The sequence below is a fragment of the Oenanthe melanoleuca genome, chromosome 13 (assembly GCF_029582105.1).
Source record: "Oenanthe melanoleuca isolate GR-GAL-2019-014 chromosome 13, OMel1.0, whole genome shotgun sequence".
In the NCBI taxonomy this organism is placed as follows: domain Eukaryota; kingdom Metazoa; phylum Chordata; class Aves; order Passeriformes; family Muscicapidae; genus Oenanthe; species Oenanthe melanoleuca.
This window is the reverse complement of record NC_079347.1, coordinates 8117710-8142568: the sequence shown is the minus strand read 5'-3', so window position 1 is coordinate 8142568 and position 24859 is coordinate 8117710. Positions and strand designations below refer to the sequence as shown.

Sequence of the window (24859 nt, the reverse complement as noted above, 5' to 3'; positions counted from 1 at the left end):
GTTGACTCCAAGCATTTTGGCTGTTAATTATCCTTATGTGCTTAGAGGAAAATACCCCAGCAATTCCACCCATCAATCTTATTGATTCTTACCTTGAGTCTTTGGGAGCTTTTAGGGCACCTGCACAAGCTGCCACTGCTTGAATTAATTGAGCTCTGTGGAGCAGCCGCTGGCTGCTGCTCCCTGCACATCAGGCACAAGGCAGAAAGATGTATGACCCTGGCCAGTGCTGGTGCAAGGAGCTGATGGCAAGGAAATACAAATTCCTGGGAATCACAGCACACTGCCAGCATGCTTTGGTTCTCACTAGGAATGGCACATCCTTGGGTGGGCTGAGCCAGGGACCTCTGGCACTGGGATGCAGGACATCTCACCTGAAGCATGTGGAGCTCAAGGCATCTTGAACAAGGATAGTAGAGCCCTTCTATCTCATTTCTCTTTGTAGAAGTGTCTGAAATATTTCTGCTGAATTTCCTGATGGTGGAGGGGTGGCATGGAGGGTAAATATCCTTCAGAGAAAATATCAGGTAAAGTGGTCAACTTATGTCATGTTTTCATGAGCTCCTGGAAATTGAAGTTTAGGGGACATAAGAAACCTTGGGCTAATATATCTCCAGCAAAATATACAAAGTGAGAAATCATGTTCTAGAGGAGGTATTGCTTTCCAAAGCCCATGCCATCAATAACTAGGAAACGGGGGAATTTTTCTCAAGCAGTCAAGATTATTTACTGGCTTTGGGGGAGTCCTACAAGAACTGTGGCTTTTGGAGGGAAAATTTGTGATCATAAAAGCAGTTATGTATCATTAGATATCCCCCCTCCCCACAATCCACTTATTAAAAACACGCAAAAGCTGCATAACAGGATTCAGATTTTAATTACAGGATATTTGCTCACATTTCAATCTACTTCCTAGCACCAGGAAAATCCATGGGGTGCTCTCTCAGACACAAACACATCTGCAACACCACTTCCCAGCGTGCAGAGGATGGCTGGAAGCAGCAAGGGGCTGGCAGCTTCGGGAGCTGGTCCCTACCCCACACATGGCACAAATGCCCCGAGAGCACAGTGCCTTTGGCTGGGCTGCAGCATCAACCCACTGAGCCCCAGCCCCTGGGCTGTGCAGTCCTGCTAAGTGAAAGCACTTTTTAATGGGGATGTAATGGAACTCGTTAGTGTCCGCTGTTTTATTACGTAGGTTGAAAATTACTTATTGGTGGGAATGAGCTGGCTCTTCACGCTGATCCTTCATATGGTTTGCTGGAAGGGTCCAAGTGAATTCATCTCAGAGCCAGGGAGTGTCCTCCATCTCTCTGGATCACATGGCTGCAGATAGAAAAAGCCTATGGGACTGTCTGGGAGCACTCAGTGTGTTCTCACCCCTGTGCCCTAGCAGCAGAAGGAGAAGCTGAGCTTGCTGCTCTGGCTGCACATCGTGCTTCAGTGCACGGTGCCTCTCTCCAGAGCAGGGAGAGCCCTGGGGTTAAAAATGGAGCAAGAAGAGGTTAAAATCTGGGTTAAACAAGGGGATGTTGAAGTTCTCTCTGGCATAAACAGAAACCTGCAGGAATGGGTGTTTCTTCTTTCTTCCTCAATTTTCTTCTGGTTCTGATCTAAAGCAGGTTGAAATGTGGTTATTATAAGTAGTAGAATAAAAGGTTTGGGTGTTTTATTTTAAAAGTACTTGAGTCCTTTGTGACTATGTGCCACTAATAGGTGTCTGCTGGGGTTGGGAGGCACTTGCCATGGCAGGGTCACAGAGATTTGCTGGCAGCCTGCCCTCAGCCCCACCAGTGGCCCAGCAAATTGGGACTGAAAACTTCCACTGCTTTGTGGGAAAGAATCTCACCCAGACTGAAAAGATTGGGTCTGATTATCCTGATGAGGAACTTTAGGGCAAGCTGAGTATTTTTCAATGGGAAACTGTCTGGTTTTCTGAAATTAAAAATTCCCATTTCAGTTTCAGGGTTTTAACTGTTGGCCCAGAATCCTGAGAAAGGTTCTGCACCAGCATACCACCCTTTTCTCAGATCAAAGATTTTTCTCTCCTAGAAATGAGCTCTGGGTATCCTTTGAAAAGCTTTTCCCTCTAGGCACCAGCAGTTGAATGGTCAGGCTGCATTTGCAAGTCCATTGGGAGCAGGATTTTGACACCCCTCGGGGGCAGTTGGGTTTGCTGGAGGGCAGCACTGCAGGGCTGCTGCAGGAAAGTCAGCCCAACCTTGTGTGCATTGTCCCTGACAATGTTTCTGCCTGGCAGGGTTCACAGAGCAATAACAACCACATAAATAAGTCAAAGCATATGACTCAGGATAGGAAGCTTGGACTTTCCTTGGAAAAATCCTCTTTCTCTTTTGCACAGTGTTAAAGATGCCTGAGCCTTAATATTCTGCCATCCACGTGTAAAACTTGGGCATCTCACCAGGGAACAGCGTGACCAGCACTGGCAGCAAGCAAACTGGTCTGGAAGTGCTGGAGAGAGAAAATTCCCTTGAAGCACACTTCAAATCTGAGCTGTTTTGAGCCCCTGGATGCAGGGAAAGGAGGGGTGATCAGGAGTGTGCTGCAGATGCTGACCAGCATTCAGGACCAGACTAGAGCAAAGTGAAATTGTAGGAAATGCTTCTAATGGTGACCTCGTGCCCACAGAGCTGGACAAAATTAGGCAAGTGGAACCTGAGAAAGGGGCTGAGCTACCAGCCAAACAGGATGGTGGAGTTAAGGAGCATATCAGTCACATTGGCTGCTCTGTGCTCCTTGCCATGCACAGGCCTTGCTCCAGGCCACTGAACTAAAGCTGTTCCCAAAGGGAAGGTTGGGCCCCTAGGTGAGCTTGCCAGACCAGCAGAAATGAAGCTGGGGATATTCCAGCCAAGCAAGACCCAGAGATGCTCAGAGACATTAATGGCCACCATCAAAGCATCTTTAAACCTCCAGGCCAGCACCAAAGCAGCCGGCTGTCTGCAATAAATATGCAAGCCACGCTTCAGTCGGGGAGAAATAAATAAGCTGTTGTGCACAGAGCAAGGGAGGTGGGGAGCTCCTGCCCAAATCACTGCTCAGCAGAGGAGTTTCCCTGGAGACTGCTTCCTCAGAGCCTGTGCAGGGCCAGCACAGGGCTGGGAGGCAGCACCTGGAGCTGCTTGATGTGGTCTGGGAAGGCACAGGAACACATCTGGGGTGAAGGATGAGGCAGAGAAGCAGGAATGGGGATGCCAGTCAGGTGCTTTCATTGAATTTGGGGAAAGCAGAGATTCCCAGTGAATTGTGCTGCAGAAATGTGGAGAGTCCTTGGCTGCTTCTCAGCAAGTCCCTGGAGAGAAGAGCAGGATATCCAAGTGCCATGGATGCTGGGCAGAGCAGGGGAAGATGGGTCCAGCAGAGGTGAGGACACCAAGGGAGGAGAGGAGCTTGCTGGACATGGCCAGTGTGTTTACAGTGATGAACACCCAGCTTCCCTTCCCATGAAGGAGGGGTGCTTGAGAGCTGACCTGCCAAGGTGATGTTCCCTATGGCTGACGCAAGAAGCTCCACAGACACTTCCCTCTCTCCCACCTCGCTCATGCATTTATTTTCTAACACTGAAAACCTGCTGGGGTTTGGCCTGGCTGGGCACCACATGAGGGTGAGACTCGCCCATCTCCCTCCTGCCTGGCAGCTCTGGAGCCAGTTTGGCTCTCAGCCACTGCAGGCTGGTTCCTGCTCATGTGGCAGCAGAGCAGCGTCCCAAAGGGACCGAGCTGGAACGCTGCACCTGCCTGCGGGACAGGTGGGGGTCACCACTGGCCTGCAGCTCTCCTGGCTGCAGCCACCTTCCTCAGCCAGCTGTGCTCCCCATGCAAGGACCTGCTCCTAGAGAGGGTGTGGGTGGGACTGGTGGGAGCTGTGCAGATCCCAGGTTGTGCTCATGAGAAATGCAGGGATCCCCTGGCACAGCAGGGACTGGGCACAGGAGCACAGGATGTGGCTTGGGTTACTGCAGCACAGCTATTGAGCCAGCCAGGCCAGAAGACCTCTCTACTGGAGTTATATTTAAACTTCCTTTTGGAATTTTACTGGCCAAATTCTTGGATGATTTGGGATAACTGCTGGTGATCCCTGAGGCTGTGGCACAGGAGGGTACTCTCTGAGCCAAGGCACACAGAGAGCTGAGATGGTCCCAGTGGATCATCCCTGACAGCCTGGGACTCCCTCTATGGATCCACCAGAGCCCTGATGCTGCTGCCCTTCCAAATGTTGTGCTGAGCTCATGTTTGTTTCTCGCTTTCTTCTTTCTTTCCAACAGTGAAATCAGCTTTTCATCCTTCTCCACGCATCAGCAGCTGGCAGCTACATCTTCAGTGCCTTGTCATGCTGACGGGTCTCCTGCAGGGATTGCATAGATGTGTCCCTGGGGCTGCAGGACATGCCGGGATTTCCAGATGAACCTTTCTGGGCAGAAGCAGAGGGGTGTGCTTGCTGTGATGAGGGAAGAGGCTGGGAGAGGCTTGCATTGAATAAAAAGGGCATCAAGTAAGGGCTGCTGTGAACTAGGTTGCGCTAAATGGTATCAGCAACACAAGTTGCCTTTTAAATGTGTATAATTCATGTGTACATTCACACACAGTCTGCAGGCACTGTCTTGCTGGCTGAAAGAATTGAGGACAAATACCAGGAATATTAATGATGGTGATGAGCAAGTGACATTCTATCAGCTAGAGATCAATTAAATATTTTAGCCTACTCAAACAAAGGTTTTGCTGGGCACAGGAGACAGAGGTGGTCTGTCTCTCATCGGTGTGTATAAATATCTAAAGGAGGGGTTCCAAGAAGGTGAAGCAGGGCTCTTCTCGGTGGTTTTGAGCAATGGGACACAGGCAGTGGGCAAAAATTGATGCACAGGAAGTTCCATCTAAATATAAGGAAGAACTTTACTGTGCAGTGACCCACACTGGAGAGTAGAGAGGCTGTGGGGTCTCCCTCCCCGGAGATATGCACGGACGGTGTGGATGCAATCCTGTGCCATGTGCTCTGGGACATGGTTTACACAGGGAGGTGGGACCAGACAGCCCAACCTGGCCGTTTCTGTGGCTCCGTGATTCCCCAGGACACGCACGGATCCTTTTCTGCACTTTCCAACCACGTTATCCCCACCCGAGAACATCCCGCCCCTCTGCTCCTGGCTGCTGCCGGCCGGGGAGGCTCTGTGGAAGCCGGCTCGGGGACCCCGGGGCTCGCCCGGTGCGTTGGTCCCGCAGTGCCCGAGCCGGCAGCGGCACCCCGGCCCGAGCCCGGCCCGATCCCGGCCCGTCCCAGCCGGGCAGCGCGGTCCCAATGCCGGGGCAGGGCCCGGAGCCCTTTAAGCGCCCCCGTCCGCCCCCCCCAGCTTAGCCCAGCTCAGCTCAGCTCAGCTTAGCCCAGCCCAGCTCAGCCGGGCGTTGCATCAGGCCCGTGCGCGCCGCCGGCCGCCCCGCGGGGGCGCGCCCCGCGCCGCCCCTCCCCTCGCCGGCGGCGCGCACGGGCGGGCGGTGCGCGCCCCCGCGGCAGTCGCGTGGTCCCCGCGCGGCTCCATATTGCGGCGGCACCGGGGTCGGGGGGTTCCCGGCGGGGCTCGGGGGCGCGCAGATGGCGACGCAGGTGGAGGCGCTGCTGCCCGGCACGGCCCCGCTGCTGCCCGCCGAGGAGCGCGCCCTGGTGCTGAAGCCGCCGCAGGACGGCGGCCGGGAGAAGGGCGAGCCGCCCATGGGCCCCGACGGCGGGCCGGCGGCGCCGAGGCCGCCCAGCGCCAAGCAGCAGAAGGAGGAGAGCAACAACCAGGAGAAGGAGAGCCTGCTGAGGGCCGGCGGCGAGGCGGAGGACGGCGGCGAGGCGGGCGGCGCGGGGCGCCGGGAGTTCATCGAGGCCCCGCCGCCCAAGGTGAACCCCTGGACGAAGAACGCGCCGGCCGTGAACGGGCAGTCGCCTCCCGGTGGGTGCTCGGGGGGCGCTGGGAGCGGGCCGGGGGGGCCGGGTGCGCCGCCGACCGCGCCCCGGGCGGCCGCGCCATGCGGCACACGCGGCGTGGGGCCGCGCCCGCGGCCTGCGGGGCCGCGCCGGGGCGGGGGGCGCGGGGCGGGCGGGGGAGCGGCGGCGCCGGCCGCGGCCACGAGGCGGGGAGGGCAGCGCGGCCCGGCCATGCGGCGGCGGGGAGCGGAGGGCGCCGGGGGCCCGGTGGCGGCGGGCGGGCCCGGCGGCGGACACGCGGCCCCCCCCGTTCCCCTCCCGCTCCCGGCATTCCGCCGCAGCAGCGCCGGCACCGTGGTGGGTTCCCGGCGTGCGGCTCCCCCGGGAGCGCGGCCGCGGTGCCCCCGCGGGGGCCCTTCCCCGGGCCGCGGCCTGCGCTGCCCACGTGTGCGCTCCGCGGCTCCCCCGCGCAGGCCGCGCCGCCTTTCTCTGCCGACTCATGGCGGCGGCGGGGCCGGGGGCCGCGGCCGAGCGCCGCTCTGCCCGGCGCGATCGCTGCCCCGGGCTGGGGCACGCCTGGCCGACGGGGGTCCCCGGAAAGGGGAGCGGAGGGGCTGCGCTGTCCAAATCGCGCTTGGATCCCGCTGCTGTCGTCAGCAGAGGCTGAAACTGCAGCGCACCATTTCCTCGCCTGTCGGGATGGGTGTTGCGCTCCCCTCGTACCTGCTTCAAGTGAATCGGGAGTAGGAGAAAACATCAGAAGTTTTCGCTAAGCGTCTTGTTTGGCAAAGACTTAATCTTTTTCTACCTGTATCTGCTAACTCTGAAATCACACTGCCAGATGTGCCATCAGATTCCCAATTACTGTACGTGACGGTGTTTTGTAAGAACTGTTACTGCCTAGCATGATGATTCATCAGAGTTATTGATCTTTGGGAGATGGACAGCTCTGCAATTTCCACCTGGAAAGCTGTCATCTTAATGGGAAGTGTAGAGGACAAGTTAATCGTGCCAGGTAGAAGTCTGTGTTCGGATTGTTTGGTGGTTTGTCATTGTAGTCATGGACGTAAGCAAAGCTTAAGGAAATCCAGGACAGCGTCGCTGTCTGCATTTGCCTCGTGTGTTATGACACAAAACTGGTCACATCGCTCCTTTGTGTGAAGGTTGCACTCTATTGTGATGCCTTCTGAGATAACGATCCCGAGAAATAAACCAAAAAATGCAAAACTGCAAGGTTGAATGTTCCTGTTTGAGTCTCCTGTGTAAGGAGTGTCCAGATTCATTAGCAGGCTCATCAGGCACAAAGGTGTGGGATTTGTCAGAGTCAGCAGCGTCGAGGCAGCTGCCCAACACAAACAGGGGGCCCTTGCAGCTCCTGGGGTGATTTTTGGAGGGAGAGAGTCAAGAGTGTGTCATTAGCGTGTCCACGCAGTTGTAGGGTAAGGGAGTAATGCTGCAACACTCCGAATTGTCCTTGGGCCCAGCACAGTTGTCTCTGTATTCCCAAAGGTGTTTAAAAAATGGAATTTGTTAGTGGTGCGTTCTGGGACGCTTGGCAGCAGCGACTGGTTCCAGCAGTGCCCCCTGTGCTGCTGCCTGGCTCTCCTCTCTTGGGCCATTGTTTCTTTTGCTGCCTGTTCATTAGCAGAAGAGAAAACGTGTAAAATAAACACGGCTGGTGAGCTCCCACGAGAGGCAAGGCTGGCAGCTGACCTTGCCTGGCAGCCCTGCTTCCAGGTGCCTTCTTGTAAAGTTTGAAAGCTCATGTTGTGTCTTCTTTTCATTGGGTGGAGGATTTGTTTTGGCAGACACTTACCAAAAAAGATCTGGAGCGTGAATTTCTGTGAAAGAATCAGCTGGTGAGGTGAGTTTTAGTGTTGTAGTGACCTCCAGGAGGGTCACCCACGGAAAGCGACGCTTTCTACACTTGCAGTGGATTGAGATCTTCTGAACTCTGAGAAGTCACTACTGGAAGTCTTCGGTTTCTCAGCAGAGCTTACAGAACCTTTGCTCGTAATCCAGTGTTCCCAGTGCAGTGCTCGTGTGCTGGAGATATTAAATGTTTCCAGCCCTGATCCTCCAGAGGTAATGAGGAGACCTGACAGCATAGTGAAGACAGCTCTGTAAAGATAAAGGGATCCCTCTATGACTTGTTTTACAGGCTTTGAAAGCCCTATTTTTTTTTTTAATAATGATTACATTAATTATAGGCCCATAGAGCAGATTTAATGGACAAGACCTCCTTAGGTGTCTGCGCATTCTGTAATGGCCTGTGTTGGAATTGGTGCTTATAAACATAAAAACATTGAGCTCAGGGAAAACAGAGCCACCTGCAAGATCTTGGTGAGTTTCAGCTGTCGGTGTTGGAGTATGGATAGGGAAGAGCTTAACAAATCCACCTCCAGATGGTCAAAACACCAGTTTGTTTTGAGCTGTTTGACTCACCATGGCTGGGCAAGTTGAGTGCAGTGGGGGCCTGACACAGGGACTGAAGAACAGGGTCGTTTTTTTACATGAATTAGGATTTACCTTTGGAAGCTTGTGTCTTGCCTTGCTACCTGCTGCAGTATTTTTCTGCTCAAAGTTGGTAGTGCAGCCTGTAATATAATAGGATGTTAGAGCAAACATTTCTGCTTTTTCAGGAAGGAGGGCTCTTGAAGTGAAGCCTCTCCTTCTTAACCTCCCAAAAGCACAACGGCTTGGCAGTAAGTGGGGCAGCCATTAGGTTGAGTTAGACAGCAGTGATACTGTTGATATTGTGAGTGGAAGCTGAGGCTCGTCTGGAGTGGCACACCAGAAAATTTTCATGGTCTCTTGATGAGATGCATGCTACCTTTTTATTCGTGTGTGTTTCTGTCAGGGTACTAGGTGCAAGGAGGAGGGGGGGTTCCTTTGAATCCTGAGATACACATGGTCCTGTCCTGTGTGGCAGGGCTTGTACTTGACTCTGCTGACTGCTTATGACTGCTGCAGAGCTGTAATGATGCCTCATTTTTACTCTCTAATGATCTAGTAGCAAGGTCTGTGTGACCATGCCCTCGTTATTACATATTCTCTTCTTATCATGTAAGTAAATGCAGCCGGCAGCCTGACTGACACGATGGTAGTGTGTGTGTGTCTGCAGTAGTGAAGGGAATGTTTTCTGGCAATACCAGCTTTGCACTACTGGCTATAAACCAAATTCAAAGTGTTTTCTCCAATTCTTCTGTAGATCAGAAGTGTGGTTTGCAGTTAAGACAGCTCGACCTTCTGGAACACGTTGTACTCCTCCACTGTGCCCTGCACCAGGGCTGGTGCTGATGCAAGCGTTGGTGTGGACAGGTGTTAACAGCACCCCGTTTTGAAAACCTGCTGGATGTATTTCAAGAAATGTTGCATCAAGGCACTTGGCACTTCTTTCTTTTTAAAGCCATTTACATCTTGGAAGTAAGAACATGCAGGTTTTAATGACCAGCACTGCGATTGTTGAGCTTTGCTTGTGCTAACTTTTTAAATTCTCCCTAGAAGTGCTTGGCCAGGGAAAGTGGTGTGTTTCCTAGTGGAGATGCAGGAGGTGCCTTAATTTCTTGAGTTGAGTTTCCTGCGTTCCGTTTGGCACATGTGCTGGGTGGATAAGCAGTACTTTCCAGAAGGCACACCTTCGTTGCTAGCAGCAAGCACCAGGGTTAGCTGACTATTGTTGAGAGTGCATGTTGCTTTATGCCTGAGCAGAGGCTGACTTGGCTACTGGTACTGAGGAGAAGGCAAGGGAAGATTCATTAGCATCTCACCCCTTGCTGACTAACTCCCCATAGGGCTTTCCTTGAAACCTACCTCCAGTGCAGGAGATAAGACAGATGGGAAGCTTGTTTTACCATTGGCATTTCTTCACATTCGGAGTAGGCACACACATCTGCTTGCTCAGGTATCCAGCTTGGTAGTCCTGCACACACCTATTTCCAAAGTGTTGGGCAATTCTCACTCTGTCGTGGCACGTAGTTGTGGAGCTCTTCTGGCTGTTGCAACAGAGCTGCTATCGCAGCAGGAGGCCTCCCCCCACCGCCCCAAGTTTCCTCTCCAAACTACTGTTTTGTTCCGATCCCACAACTCACGTTTGAGCAACTCTTCCCATCTTGTTGGGGAGGATGAGGGTAAGTGGAACTTGTTGCTCCAAAAAAAAGTGAGGCTTGGTGTTTTCCCTCCCCCGCATACCTTTGCCCTTCAGCTTTGTGCTGGACCTTTGCCCTGTTCTGCACTGTTTGTTTCGGGAAGAGAAGGCTGGGGAATGCGGCGCAGCTCCTGGGAGCTGACTCACTGGCCCTGGTTGCTGGGCTTCAGTGCCTGCTTCTGCTGCGACCTCCACATTGCCAGGTCCAAGGCCTTGCTGAAGGATTCTCTCCAACCATCTCCTTACCCTCACAACTCTTCTTTTAAACTTTATATTGCTCGTGGTGCTGTTGAGGTCTCCACCAGGATTGTGGCAGCACAAGGGCTTCGTTTGGATGTGAAGACAGATTGAGTCCAGGAAGCAGGAGTGGGAATGGGGGTACTGGGCTGCAATGCTCTGCTCTCCCTTCCAAATTATGACACTGGATCCTTTTGCTGTGCTCGAGCAGTGTGAAGTTATCTTCAGGGCAATGCAGAATGCAGACTTGGATAGAGTTAGGTTGCTTTTTACATACTTGAGACTATAATGAATCTCCAACACTATCTCTGTGGTTGTGCTTGTTTGGCAAAATAAGGAATGGGCATTCTAGTAGAAAGCTGTGCTTGCTGTTCAGACCAGGCTGAACGTTTTAACCCTTACAGTTACTACAGATGCTCTTACCCTAGGTCCAGTTGGGTCTGGGGAACTTTGTTCATTCCCAAACATGATGTGCATTTACATTATGGTCTTTAATAAGTTACTTATCCTTTGGTCATCTTGGCATTGAAACCTTTGCTGACTTCCTACCAAGGGCCTGAGTCTCCACACTGCTGGCTCTGCCAAATCCCTGGCTTGCTGTGTACACAGGGAGCTTGGGGAAAGAGGTGATGCAACCTTGGTGATACCTGCTGAGCTCTCCCATGGTGATAGTGCTGTCTAGGTGGAGCTTTTCATGGCCAAGAAGTTGTCTCCTGGGGTTGGCTAAAGCTCTGGGTGGATCTCTAAATCCACTCTGTGGTCTCTGGCATGGCCAGCTCTGCATTTCTTCCTTTTCTCACTTGATGCTGGCCTTTGGTTCCACTCGTTCTGCAGGTCCAAGTCCTTGTTAGTGAGGTCTGAATGGAGCTGGGAGACTTATCTCCTTGCATTGAAATAACTGGTTAATCTGAATATTTTATATCAAATGATGCAGCTGTATGACTTGAGGTCAGAGGAGAGGGAAAAGAAGGGCTTCAAAGCAGTTAGTGGAGTGCTGGGAGAACTTAAAGCTACTTGTTTATTTAGGTAATGCTGATGAGTGACCAGAACAAATGGGAACTGAATTTGGCCTTGAATAAATCAATTACCAGACTTCTCTGTGGGGCAGGTTTTGAGTCAGGGTCGGTCTGGATTGCTTGGCAAACAGGGAAGTGGGTGTGCACATGAATGTCCCACAGCTGTGGAGCAAAAACTGGCACAAGGTATTTGGTGGAAATAGGTTTGCTGATAGCAATTCTAATGCTGTGCAAGATAAACTTTTGTTTTTGGGAAAGGTTGTGGAAACTGTGGTCAAGTGTCAACACGTTTCTCAAGGGAGGCTCATCCTGTAATTGGAGGTTCCCAGAAGATCATCTTAACTGAACTTTGCTCTGTCAGAGCACACATTTGTGCTGCAGTTTGGGGGGCTTCGTGGATGAATTGCCTTTCCTGAGCAAACTGGTGTATGATTTGTTGCGGCTCTGCTGGTTTCAGTGTTGCACCAGGCTGGTGGTGCTGGTTGAGCTGCTGGAGCCATCCTTAGCAAGTCAACTGGCCCAGCTTTGGTGTGACACTCGCTGTGGGTATTGCCAGGTTCAAGAGCTCTTCCTGCAGCATTAAAGCTGTGTGTGCTGGAGGATGTTCTGCTGAGACATGCAAGGAGAGGGAGGAAGGGCTGGGAACTGGCTCATCTAATACCTACTTTATCAGTGCGTTACCTTCACTGTCCTTCTGGAGAAAAGCTGACTTAGGAGCAGAAGCTTCCCTTGACGCTTTCATGTGTTTCAGGGCTGTATGGGAACACGCAGCAGGGTTCAGTGCTCTACAGTGGTAGTGATTTTATTTTTGTTTTGTGGGTTTGAGTCACCCTGTTCCTTTGTGCGGTGACAAACAGTAAGATTTGGTAGAGTTCTCTGCTGCAGACTGATGTGGTCTTGGAGGTGACCATGGTGGCCCTGACTGGGTTGGGTGCTCTGTGACAGCAGGCCAGGTGGAAACCTTAATTTGCTTTAGAAGTGGTCAACAGAGGTGATTGTTGTGTGACTGTGGTCTTGATGCCACTCAGTCTGATTCTGATGACACTCAGAGGTGACACAAATGCCCTTTGCTCTCTTGATCTAGGAAACGTTACACTGGTTCCTCCAGAATACGTGTGACAGTCGCAATGTGCTGAGGGGCACAGCCTGCTCCGACCTGTGCTCCTGGGGAAGCACATTTGCTGCCTTCTGGACACCCCTTGAAGTGGCTGGGAGCAGCTCAGCAAGCTGCTGCTCTAGCAGGTGCTTCTCTCCACTCCCCACTTGTTCCCCAAAGCAGCCCTGGCCACTGATGGGGCCCAGAGAGGCACCCCTGCCCCACGAGGAAGGTGTCAGAGATGAATCACCTCTGGTGCTCCTCAGTGTCACTCGTTTGATCTCTCTCAGGCTCTGCAGAGATACTTGGTGACCGGGGTGCAACTGGTAGAAATGGGGGTTCATCTGGGGCTTGTGAACCTCACTTGTCCTTGACACAAGAGGCAGAGTTAAAGCATGATTGGGAAGCTGGATAGGAGATGGAAGTGTGCTGGGTGTCCTGCTGGCTGAGCTGGGGTCTGGCACTGCTGGCCCGTGGGACATGGGCACTGCTCTGCTCTCCCTGGCCCAGGAATGGGGGCACAGCTCGGGGGGCAGCAGAGCCTGTCCCAGGCACACTGCTGAGCACGTTTTTCCTGCCGAGTGGAAAAGCCGGTGCTGTGCTCCTGCAGAGTGACTCTGCAGTCTGCAGGGCACGGCTGCACTGAGGGAGCCACGGCTCCATTGCTGCCCCTCTCCTGCCACTCATTCCAGCTTTGGACTTGCCTGAATGCATGGACAGAACAGGGGGTTTTCAGGGCTGGATAAGGTAGCTTTTAAGCAGTCTGAAAAAAATTGAGAGAAGAGGTGAATTTTTTTCCTGGCTAAATATGTGGGGAAACAAGTATGAAATTGGAAAAACCACAGAAATGAGGAAAGGGTAGAGTTTTGTTGGTGGGAAAGTAAGAGAAAAGGTGTGTGGGGAGATTGGTGTTTTGCCTGACTGGTAATTCAGAGGTGGGTATGCTGCTAAATACTAAGCACTCTCTTTAAAGCAGATTGTGATATATATTCAGCCTCCACACGAAATCACACAGCCTTTTTGTTTTGTTTTTCTTTAGAACTGTGCTTTTGAAAGCTTCTGGTCAGTGATGTAAATGAGTAATTATTTTACCAAGTCTTAGCTACCAAAGTATCTGGTTTGCACATTTGCAGATGATGAGGCTAGTAACAGAATAAAATATTGAGAACTCACAGTTAGTAAGCAACACTCAAATATTTGGTAAGCCAGCATTCACTTGAACTGCAGGAAATTAATTTCTTCAGATTCTCCAAGGTCACATATTCTTTTTTTTTTAAATTATTATATGTTGCAAAAGAAGCACTGAGTTTATTCCTGCAAGACCCTTAGGATTCTCTTCAATTTTTATGCCTTTGCTGTAACTGGAAAGGTTACACTTCCAAGTAGTCAAAAAGTCTGTGTCAGCTCTCCTGACCTTACAGAACAAGCTTGCTGAAAGTAAAGACAACCACAGTAACATAAGCACTGCTCTTGGCCTCATTCAGCACAAAAAGAGCCACCTAAAGGAGTGGCTGAAGCACTTTACCATAACAGTAAGGAGGCTGTGCAAGGGGCAAAGTAGAGGGAAAAACAGAAGAAGAATTAAGTGTAAGGAGTGACACCAGTATGTGTGATGCTGAGAAATGATGTGTCTGTAGCAACAGATACTGAAATGTGGAGAAACACATCCCAGAAATGCAGTTGGGACGTTTTTCCTGTGACTGAAACAGAAGTGATGGGATATTTGTGCACGAGGTTCCACCCAGCAAGACAGGAGCGAATCACGGAGGTGTCTCCACCATGTGCTCAGATGACAAAGCATGAGACTTCACTGTCTGTAATCATATTGAATTTCACTTCCAACTCCCAGCTCAACCTTGAGAGCTCGGGGGAATACCGACTATGATCTCATGCATCTTCTGAGTGCTCAGAAATCCTCTGCCACTGCAGAGGGTCTTGCACTGAGCTGAACAAAAAGGGGACTTCTCATTTGGCTTCCACCAATCTCAGGTGAGCTCTCTGAGCTCACTGTTGTGGTTTTTGGCTTTTGGGGTTTTTTATTTTTTTTTAACTGTGTATTGATGAATGCGACATTTGCATACTCGGCAGGGAGGAATTTGCTGTAAATAAGCCATGGTTTTAAATTTTAAAACTAAACCTGTAAAGACAATTGTGACAATGATTTGGATGAGACATGGCAGATTACGGTGAGATAACCCTCTTAGCTTCAGTTGGAGGTGAAATCTGAGTTGATGTAATTGTCAGCAGAGTGGAACCAAGCAAGGATGGAGTTTGCAGGGTGATTAGAATGGCTATGTTTGATTAAAACCAAGGAGATAGGCCTGGGCCAGAGGGAGGGAACACCTCAGACTGTGAGTCTAATGATTTGTAATTCAGTTAAAAGGTTTAATTATGATGTCTTCACTGTCGTTGCCTTGTGTATCCTACAGCCCCCTGCTCTGCCTGCAGCCCAAAGGTGGAGAGAGCTGTGCAATTTTCAGTTTCTGGAGTTTCCTTAGGGATTTATGGCATCTTTGTCCTGACGTTATGGGGCTTTACCACGATACTGGTGCATTTGAAGAGGTGGGTGGGATCCTCTTCCATTGAGACATTGGATTTCTGGTTACATTGATGGATTCTCCTTTGTAGGGAGATGGATCTTTCCTGCCTGCTGCTTGCTAAGCTGTCCTTGGGCAAAGCTTCTCTGGACTTTGGGTCTGCCCTTGATGTGCAAGCAGAAAAGTGTGTTCCAGCTCTGGGTGTGACTACTCTGTCAGAGGGAAACACCATCCTGTATCAGTTTCCACAGGGTAGGATCCACCTGGCTTCTGGGCTGCACCAAAATGGCTCCTATATTTTAAGACCTGTATTTTGCTTGATTGTGCCAGAAACTTTAGTGTCTGTTCAATATTCAGTGGCTTAAAGAGCAGTTTGGGGAGGGTGACTGATTTGGACCAGACTCACATAGGGTTCTTCTGGAAGGCTTAAGGCCTCCAGTGGTATCACTCCAGGCTCACTGGTGATTAAAGGACGTGAGACAGAGCTGGTCACCAGCTGCTCCATTGGAAGAGCAATCAAGTGCTTTTAAGTTGTCTTGGATTTTCTCTGAAGCCCCTTGTTGGGTTCATCATCAGGAATGTTGGGACTCATGCTTTGGAGCAGCAGCACTTTGCTGCTTCTCTACTTTGGAGATGAGGGGAAGGGGTTAATGGGAGAGAACACCCAGTGTTTGTTCTCTCCAGTGCAAGCACTGATAAGTGGATGGGAGAAACAACAGCCTGTGACCTTCCAGTTATTCCTTGTGTGCCTGTTCATATGTGAGTGTTGGATTTGCAGGACTGTCCATTTGGAGAGCTCTCATTCTTCTGGTCAGGTTCCCCAGATCCCATTGGCATTTCTGGTATTTGGAGAAGAGACCTGGACCCTCTTCCATGTGGATCTCTGAAAGGAGTTTTTGCTGGGCACGGTGCCGGTGCTGCTGGCTGTGTGTTCAGCGGGTGCCACAGCCCTGCTGGGTCTGCACTACTCCCCTTCACTCTGGAGGAGACTGAACATCAGCACTGAGGTACTTTAGTGTCTGGTGTGGAGTTAGGGAGTTACCTCGGGTAACGCTCTGATTTTGGTATTGGTGACTTTTTTACTGGATTGTTCTTCCTGAAACTCTGGGATGCTGGAAGTCTTCATTACTTTTCTAGTATGTGAAGATAGCAGAGGCAGCACAGCTGAGCTTCACCAAAAGCACAGCTGTTTATACACTGAAAGCCTATATCAGGCATTTGTTTCCAGTGTGGTTTGTGGGAAATTGATGTCAGGGCTCACACTGGCTGCAACTCTTGAGCCAGTGTAGGTGATGGGGGTGTTTGAGAACAAATCTAACCTTTCCTCTGGACAGGGAACAGAAAACCTCCTAGCAGGTACTGGTAGTCTGGATACCCTTGTAGAGGAACTGATTTGGGGTAAACCTCTCTGTAGCTTTTTTTTGTTTCTCTTGCACAGGTGTTAGTGATGTCTTGGGACCTAGCCAGCATCGTGTTAGGATCGATCCATCTGTCTCATGCTTCAGCTTCTCTTTGAGGGGGTAAATACCCTATAGTAAGTTGAGAGGTATGGGAGGTGTTTGCAAGGACCTGGCAGCTGGAGAGGGCTGGGACAATCTGGGTGACTGAGAGCTGGACCCTCCCCGATCCTGCTCAGCAGGTAACAAAGGAGGGGAACAGGAAGCAAACAAGATCTCGGGAGGGATATAATTGGCCATGCTAATCTTTGGGTTTAGGGTTTCTTGCTTTGCTACTTTTCCGTAGCAGACCTCACCCCCTTCTCCACTGAGTGTTGCTTTGAAGAGGCCTGTAACTGTCTTGGGAACTTGAGGCACTGCCTTGGCCTCCGAGGGGGAGCCTGATGACAGAGATTTGAACTGAAATGTTGCATAGAGCCAGAGAAGAGATTCAAGCAGCTCTGGTCTCTTTGCAGTACATGTTGGACTATGTAATTTGGACCTTTTTCCTGCCTGGATTGTCCTGCCAGGCAGCAGGTCAGGTTAGGAGGAGAGATACCAATCGATCCTGCCATCTGCCAACGCTTCCCTCCCCAGTGCCTCTCATGGGCAGCCCTGCAGCTTTCGAGCCATTGTGATCAAGTTCTGGTCACGTCCCTGCTGCGAGTCCCCCTGTGACCTTGAAGAGGTCGTTTCATTTGCTGACGTCTGAGTCTTTTGTCTGCAAAACGTGGAGGATGATTTGGTTACAACTTCATGGGTGGAAAGCCAGAACAAATGTGCTGGTGTCTTCCCGTGGCAGTGTGGATGAGCCCCGTGTCCCACTGGGAGCAGCCGAGGGGCTGGCTCTTGTGCCTGTGCGTGCACAGCCTCACCCAGCACACTGGTCAGTGTGCTTCACCACTTGGTGTGCTTTGGTGACTGGCAGGATCTGAGGTGGTCTTTCCCCGTTTGGAGAGCAGAAGGGCAGTGGAGCTGGTTCCTGCTGGCTCCTCGGCAGTTATGGCTGCAGGTTGCTGTAATAACGAGTCAGTGCTTCTCTTGCGTCAGGGATAGTGAACTGCTCCTCAGCCACTGCTTCAGGCCCTGCCAGGAGGAAGCAGTGTCCCTGCTGGAAAAGGGGGCTGGGACAGGCAGTGGGTGGTGGAGGTCCCTTGCCAGCTGTAGAGAAGACTGGCTTCCTGTGCGGGCGTTTGGGTTCAGTGCTGGGAGCATGGCTGGCAGAGGAGCGTGGTTAGCGCTTGTTTCCTCAGGGAACACCTGAGGGGAGATGGGGCCTCATAAATGGGGTGACTTTTTTGGACCTGCCCCAGATACCTGAATAGCAGCAGTAGCCAGATAACCCCTGGGGAAGGGGGTATGTGTGTGGATGCATCAGCTTTTCTCTTTAAATGCCCCATTTTAGCATACGGTCTTCTCCTTTGTGTAAAAATACCATCAGGAAAAAATTGAAATTGAGATCCACCCCCAGTGCCACCTAAAATAAGGATGACTGCCCTCAATTTACTTTGATACTCCTAGGCTCTGTGTGCAGCAACTGTGGGTGTTGGTGCCCAGAGCAGCACCCCTTTACCACATCTGCACCGTCACTCATGGTCCTGGAAGGGATGCTCCGTGCCTGTCCCAGCATCCTGCCAGCTGCTGTGCACACCCCTGACCTCCTCCTCCTCAGTCCGTCCTCCACCTGCTTTGCTGATAACAGGAAGATTCACAGAGTATGTTTTTCTGTTGAGATGTTGTAGGCTGTATGGATTCTGTATAGGGCTGAGGAGAATGGTCAGGGGCTTGGGAAATACCTGGCTCTGCAGAGACTGGTGCTGTGGTGAAGAGGTCACTGGTTCCCGTGGTGACTGCAGTCCCTTTGTTCAGACACAAAATCATTTTCTGATTTTTGGGTGCATGGTGAGAAACAAAAGTGTCCCAAAGGGTTGTTGTGCCTGCTGGTCCCTGACCAGCCCTGCCTCAGATGTGTCACCCAGCAGCCCCATTTTTCAAAGCCAGTCCTACAGACTGACTGCTCTGTGCTTATTCTCAGCTCTGGGGAAAGCTGTCTGCAAGCCCAGTGTTCTCAGTCTGCTCTGGAGAGCTAGGAGTTAAAACTGTGTTAATCATAGATTTGATGAGTTGGACAAGGTCAGCCTCTCCCAGGCAAGGGGGCTGAGCACTGTGCAAAACACTGGATGCAAGTGTCTTTCCTTGACAGCAGTTGCCCTGGCAAACCTCTTGAGGTGAATGTGAGTTTTATCTGCCCTTGGCCATCACATGTGGTCCTTGCTTTCTACTGACCTCAGCCACTGAGTAGAGTCACTGCTTTTCTAGGAAATGTAGTGGCAAAGCTGCTCTAGAGTGTGGCTGAGCTCAGGAGTTGCAGGAGAGCCTTGCTGCACATCTAGAGCAGGACAGGACAGTGGGGAATACAGCAGTGAGCTGAGTGAGAGGAGACCTTGAGGGAATGTGAGTTTGGAGTTGTGGTGGTGACCTGTCTGATAGGAAATGCTGCTGACAGGTCACCTGCAGCTGCTGCCTGATTTGGTGGCATTTGTGGTGTCCAGAGCCCAGACCTATTGTGAATGGCTGGTTCTGCTGTGGTGTGTATTTGATGAAGAGTTGGTGGACAGCCTAGCAGGAATGCAGACTGGAGAACTGCATCCCTCAGGGTACAGCAAGGGGAACATTTGCCAAAGCCTGACTTTGCTAAATTCTTGGCTGGCACAAAGGAATTCATTTTATCAACCATTGTGGTGGTGTTATTTGTTTTGGTTTTTGGTAACATCTGGTACAGCTGATCCAAACAGGTGGGATACCAGTGTTACTATCTTGTTCCTTTGCAGAGAAGCCCCAGTAGGGAAATAAATTACATGTTGTTTGAGATCTTTAAGGTCTTTTCAAACCTTAACAATTTTATGATTCTATGAAATACAGGGAGTTTCAGATTGCTGATGTAGAAGCCTGAACTCCTCAGTGACCATACAGAAATACAAGATGTTTAAATGCATTTGGGACATGGGCTGGTGGAGGATTGCAGTAGAGCATGCAACTTGCAAAGGATCCAGACTGGTGCTTGGAGACTGTTCTGGGTGTGCTGGGCTGTCCTTGATATCATGCCTTCAAATGGCCACAGACCATAACTATAATGTATATAATGTGGATATATATATATATATAATGTAACTATATGTAATAATGGTAGAGAGGAGTCTTGATTTAACTTCTGGGTATTTTTGCTCCACTTGGCTCTTCCATTCCTATGTGGGATGAAAGCATCCCTGCCTGAGAATGCTTTGAACGTGGTGCAAGTCAAAGGAAGAAAACAGAAGTTATTTTGGCAGAGGGGTGTTTTTGCTGTTTTTTGCATGAGCCAAGCCCAGAGAGCATTGCCCTGCCTGAGGGGTAGTCCTTGCTGCAACTCTTGTGACTTTCCAGCTGAATGTGTGTTTTGGGTAGCTGATAAGCAGGAGCCAGGGGCCTGCCCCTGTCCCAGGAGGACCTTGCCTTGCTGGCAGCCTTCCTTCCCCCTCCTCTTCTGGGATTCTTGAAAACATAATGCATTGCTCTCTCAAAAGTACTGTTTTCATATCTTCTGGGGGAGCCTTTATCAACAGGGGTTTTCCACACACTGTCCTGTGTGCTCCTTAAATGAAAAGTCTTGTCCTTCCAGCTACTTAAGTAAACATCTTCCTGCAATACATAAGGCCCTCCAAGAGAAGGGCCTGAACCTCTGACTGGAAAGAGCCTGGGGACCTGTTTTGGGGTCTGAACCCCCCCAGACTCCAGTGTCCCATGCAGTGGCCTGTGCCTGCTGACAGACTCCTGAGCTGGGAGAGGGAAGGGGTTCTGCTGGTGTAATGGGTGATGTGCCAAGGCCCTGGGTGTCCATTTGGTGATGGAGGTGTGTGTGTGGTGTAGGTGCTGTGTTAAGGCCAGGCACAGCTGCTCATGTCCCTTGTGGCTGCAAAACCAAGAACGATCCAAAGAATGCTCACTTGGCTTTTGCCTCTGCTTCCACCTGTGCTCCCTGTTAGATGTTCTCTGTAGATTTCCATCTGATGCTGCTGCTCAGGGGGAGTGTGGGGTGCCACCAAGTAGCTCATTTTGTGGATCTTTGTACATCTCAACAGCCTTTTTTGTTGTGCACTGCTGTCTGCTAGAAGCCAATGCAGAAGTTTATTTATGAGAGCAGCGCATTCGGGTAAACACAGACTCCTTCAAAATCTTTCTTACAACAAGCGGTTGAATTGAGGTGGGTTCCAAGCTGGATTGATGTTTAACTTGAGATACTAAGAAAATACTTCCTCTGTTTAGCTAAAGCAAACAAATCAAGAGAGGAGACCTTTTAAATATGATTTGCACTCCAGCTGCAACCAATACTGAACTTTTTTTTTTTTTTTTTCTTTTACAGATATATTTCCAACTGACGGCCAGTCTGGTATGTATTAAATAAAAATGGAACTCTTCAAGCCTCCTTCTCCCTTGCTTTCCCTGCACTTCTCTTCCTTCAGAGTCTGCTCTAACCAGACCTAGAAGACTGGTACATGCAGTGTACAGTCTGGAATATGTAATGGAAATTAATGTTAAAAAAACCAAAGCCAAGCCACAAACAAAACCCCAAAAAACCCCACCCAAAAACTGTAGCAAAAGAACTTCCTCTAATATTTGGTCATTCATGTATAGCAGTGACATCTTTTGTGCTTTCATTTAGTGATGACTAAACAGCTGGAAGGTTCTTTCCTCTCTTACATTGTAGCATAGCAAATTGGGATGTCTGGGGTGAAGGAGTTTGGGAACTTGTAGGTCTTGGTCATCACACATAATTGAAAACACTGACGTGTCAAGATGCAGATTGTTGTTGTTTATATGTTATCTGTATACAGATGTCTATACATTTGAATTTTTAATACTTTGGGAAGACAGACCTCTCCCATGGCTTGTAGTCTGTGTTGCTGTTGAGTATTGCTGTTAAGAACAACCAAGGTACTCACTGTGTTGCCATCAGTGCAAAGAAAAAACTTCCTGACCCAGTGGTGTGTGCAGCCTTGCTGGGAGAGGGAGGTTGCTCTGGATTCAGGTTTCAAATCAGGAAAGGAATGTAGTTTTCAGAAGCAGATATTGATGATCTCAATTCCTGCCTTTCCCAAATTGCAAGAAGCTCCTCATCCAGGCTGATGTTGTGGAAGTGCCAAGACTTTAAGTGCCAAGACTGGTGTTTTAACCAGTGATATCAGGATCAGTCAGTGAGAGCCTGGCAAAGGCGCTGGCAATGGAAGTCAGTGCCTGACTTGGCCTTGTCACCCCAGGTGTGTCACTGTGTCTGTTTCTGATGTCTGTCTTTGGCTTTGCTGGGGATCCCATTTCACCAGTTCATGGATAAAGTGAGGGTGAATTGCTGTTGATGGCAGAGGCATTGGAAGTATGAAAATCAGCTCTGGTGTCTTAAACTGATTTTAGTAACAATTACTCACTAGTTTAGAGTAGTCTGGTGTAACATTGAAGGCACTGTAATTCAATGTGCTGAACTGAACAGAGGGATGGAAGTTACGGATGTGTTTTCAGAGCTCTAGCTAGCTAACAAGGCTGTGGTGTACAATTAGATACACTGGATTAAGACTTTGATTCCACATTTTCAAGTCCCTTATGATTTTCTTGCTTTCTTAACATGTAAGAGTAAAATATTAGGGTTTTGAAGACCAAAGATGTATTCCCATCTGTTGAGTTTTTAGGAGATTTTTCTCCACCTTGCTGAAGATCTGTCTTTTTTGGGTATTGGGTTTTGTCTGCCAGTGCTGTGAACTCAGATGTCCTTTGCTTGGCACTACTCCATCCTCTGTTCTCCTGCTGGTTGGGGACCTTGCACAGCTGCCTCCAGGGTGGGGCATGAGTATGTGTCTGCAGCAGATGATAGTGCTTCAGAAAGTGTTTGTTACATGTCAGCAGTATTGCAGAAAACATTACCTACAGAGCTTGGGGCTTTTATTTACAATTCTGTATGTTTTTTAGGAGATAAGTTAAAGCTTAAACAGGATTCCTCTATATGGTAGCTGCACAGGACACTCTGTAGTCTTTCTCATACCTTTCTCCAGAAAAGCCTTAAAGCTGGGGCCATGCTTTTTCTTCCCATGCACTAAGCTTATCTGGAAGGCGTGGTATCTCACAACACAGTGAATTGTGAAGGCAGCAGGAAAAGGCAGAGTGGCACTGCTTCTGCCACCAGAGTTGTTGTGCACTCCTTAGGCTGTTGGGTTTGACTGCCTCACCTCCTTTTAATTGCTGAGGTTATTGAATGAGTCAATTTACTCTGGTCACTAGAACTCCCACATGTGTTGGGGTCTGTTTTTTAAGCTTAATCTTGTGAAGTCAGGTGGGTCTGTATGGCTGTTTTCCACTCTGGGTGAGAAGTGTTTTGGTCTTCTCCCAAAGAAACAATCAGCAGAGTGATGGAAGATGCTGAGTTGCAGTATCAGGGTTGGGAATTGCATAGGTGGGGTGCCTGAGCCAAAATTCAGCCATTTTGTAGGCACAGTAGCTGTATTGTGCCCCAGAGCATGTTCCTGCTTGTTAGCATATGGATGCCAGTGGTGTCCTGCCCTCAGCCTGGATCCTCAGCCTGGATCATCCCCATGTCACGTGCGAGCGCTGTGGAGGTGGAAGCGCAGCAGTGTTTGCGTCCCACTTACCTAACAGTGTTTGCAAATAGAGCAGTTGTTGGAGAGAGGCCTCACTTTCCTTCTGTCTGGCACAGCAGTGCCTCAGTCCTCTCCTCTCCCACATCCCACAACCAGGATTTGGCAGCTGTAGGGTGCTTTTCAGAAGCAGCCATTTCAAACCATGTGATCCGGAGTTCAGATGGAAAGCTGAGAGACTTCAGCACCCTTGAGATGCAGGGCTGGGCTTGGTGGGCAGAGGGAGGCACTCTCACATTCCCACTCCTGCTGCTGAGGAGGGCTGGGAGGGCACATGTGCAGCTGGGTGTCTGTGGATGACTTCACTGTGAACACCAGACTTCTGCCACGCAGCTGATGCTGTTCAGGACTTGCTACTATGTGAAATTTGCTCCCTGCTCAGGAAGGGAATACTTTTGCTGCTTGAAGTGGATCTCCTGCTAGCTTAGAGTGCTGTGCCTGTGCCCTCCTGGCCTCCTGCGTGCTGCAGCCAGCCCTCCTCTCCGTGGTGGAGGATCCCAGCCTTTTTAGTCTCACCTCTCAAGGAGCTGCCTCTTGGTGGTTTAATTGCTTTTCTTTGAGCAGCTGTAGCAGCCCTGTGCCCTTGTTGAATTCCAGAGAGCAGAGCTGACTGCAGGGTGCAGTTGTGGATGTGCTGGTGTTCAACAGAGCAGCAAGTGATGCTCTGTCTTGGTTTCACCACTCCTGATGACTTTTTTTTCATCTGCTGCACCCTGATCTGATCATTTTGTACAGCTGTCAGCAGTGTCTGAGATATCTTTATTGAGTTTATAAATGCCTCTTTGAATTAAATGCTGTGAAGTTTTCCATAAAGAGATGAGGGTGATGCTGCCACTGCAAGGAGGTGGTTTTTAATCCTTTAGAAATAAAAGGAGGGGAGATGGATCTTTAAATTAGAAAACTGCTATGTTGCAATTTTTTGTAATTGGGTATCCCTGACTCCTTTGGGAACACTTAGTCTGATTAGGGTGTTGTACTCTTTTATGCTCTGTATTGACATGGGGGGCAGCCACCTGTAGTACTGGAATTAGCTTTATTAGAGAGAGTAGTTTATGCAGCGGGGTTCATGTGGTTGTGAACCCATGAAGGAAGTTGCTGTATCAGAGTTACTTATAAAAACCTGGAATGTCACTGCATCTCACTTAAGGTGGGGGGCATAAGTGAGGATGGTGTATCTTCTGCTTGGAAAAGCATGTACTAAAATCAGCTCAGCTGAGGTACAGTAATCCTGAAGTAGCACAGAAAGAAGTCCTTCTGCTTGCTTTCAAAGATCTTGGGGGTATTTGAGTGCCTTGTCATGGTTTTAATGCTCTGGCTTCACCAACATGGGGAAGCCTCCAAACCTGTGCTCAGTTTAATCCAGGTGGTCATGAGACTGTAAGATTTCTTCAGCTCATTTATGGAGACACCCTGCTTTGTGGGAGACCTAGGTATGACCTCCCTAAATTCCTGGGAAAGTTTGCTGTACCTGCTCCTACCACCAAATCATTATTACTTTCCCCTGCCCCAGGAGATGGAGCTGGATTTCTGCATGGTGCTGGCTTTGTCTTCCTTGACCTCACAAGCTGAGCTGCTGCTCAGTCTCTTCTTGTTATATGCAATCAGGGGGCAGGTTTGCAGCTGTGCAGGCAGAGGGCGAGGTTAAGTGGTCACTTAGCAAGTGGTCACTGCTCAGGGGACACTCTGGTCCTGCAGGGATGCCTGTGCAAAAGTAGCCAGGAAGGTACAGGAATCACAGCGGGAGGAACTTGGAATGATGTTATGAGTTACATCACAGTCTCTTTTCTGGAA

The 24859-nt window shown here is 50.0% G+C and overlaps 1 protein-coding gene and 1 long non-coding RNA gene across 5 annotated transcripts in view; both read left to right on the top strand.

Annotated features, from left to right (window-relative positions):
- The window catches only part of LOC130258807 (uncharacterized), a 42120-nt gene extending 37194 nt beyond the window's left edge, over window positions 1-4926 (top strand). Inside the window, exon 3 of the long non-coding RNA XR_008841540.1 lies at window positions 4286-4926. This is a non-coding gene — a long non-coding RNA (uncharacterized LOC130258807). The remainder of the gene's footprint in view (window positions 1-4285) is intronic.
- Window positions 4927-5503: 577 nt separating this feature from the next.
- Window positions 5504-24859, top strand: part of LARP1 (La ribonucleoprotein 1, translational regulator) — a 44151-nt gene continuing 24795 nt past the window's right edge. For 2 of the 4 annotated variants that reach the window (XM_056502726.1, XM_056502725.1), the window contains exons 1-2: window positions 5504-5947; window positions 20791-20817. In XM_056502726.1, the coding sequence (XP_056358701.1) occupies window positions 5605-5947; window positions 20791-20817 (370 nt within the window). In that variant the 5' untranslated portion in view covers window positions 5504-5604. Of the gene's footprint in view, window positions 5948-10195; window positions 10448-15709; window positions 15963-20790; window positions 20818-24859 lie in introns of those variants that run through there. The other 2 variants (XM_056502728.1, XM_056502727.1) reach the window with 2 other exon arrangements.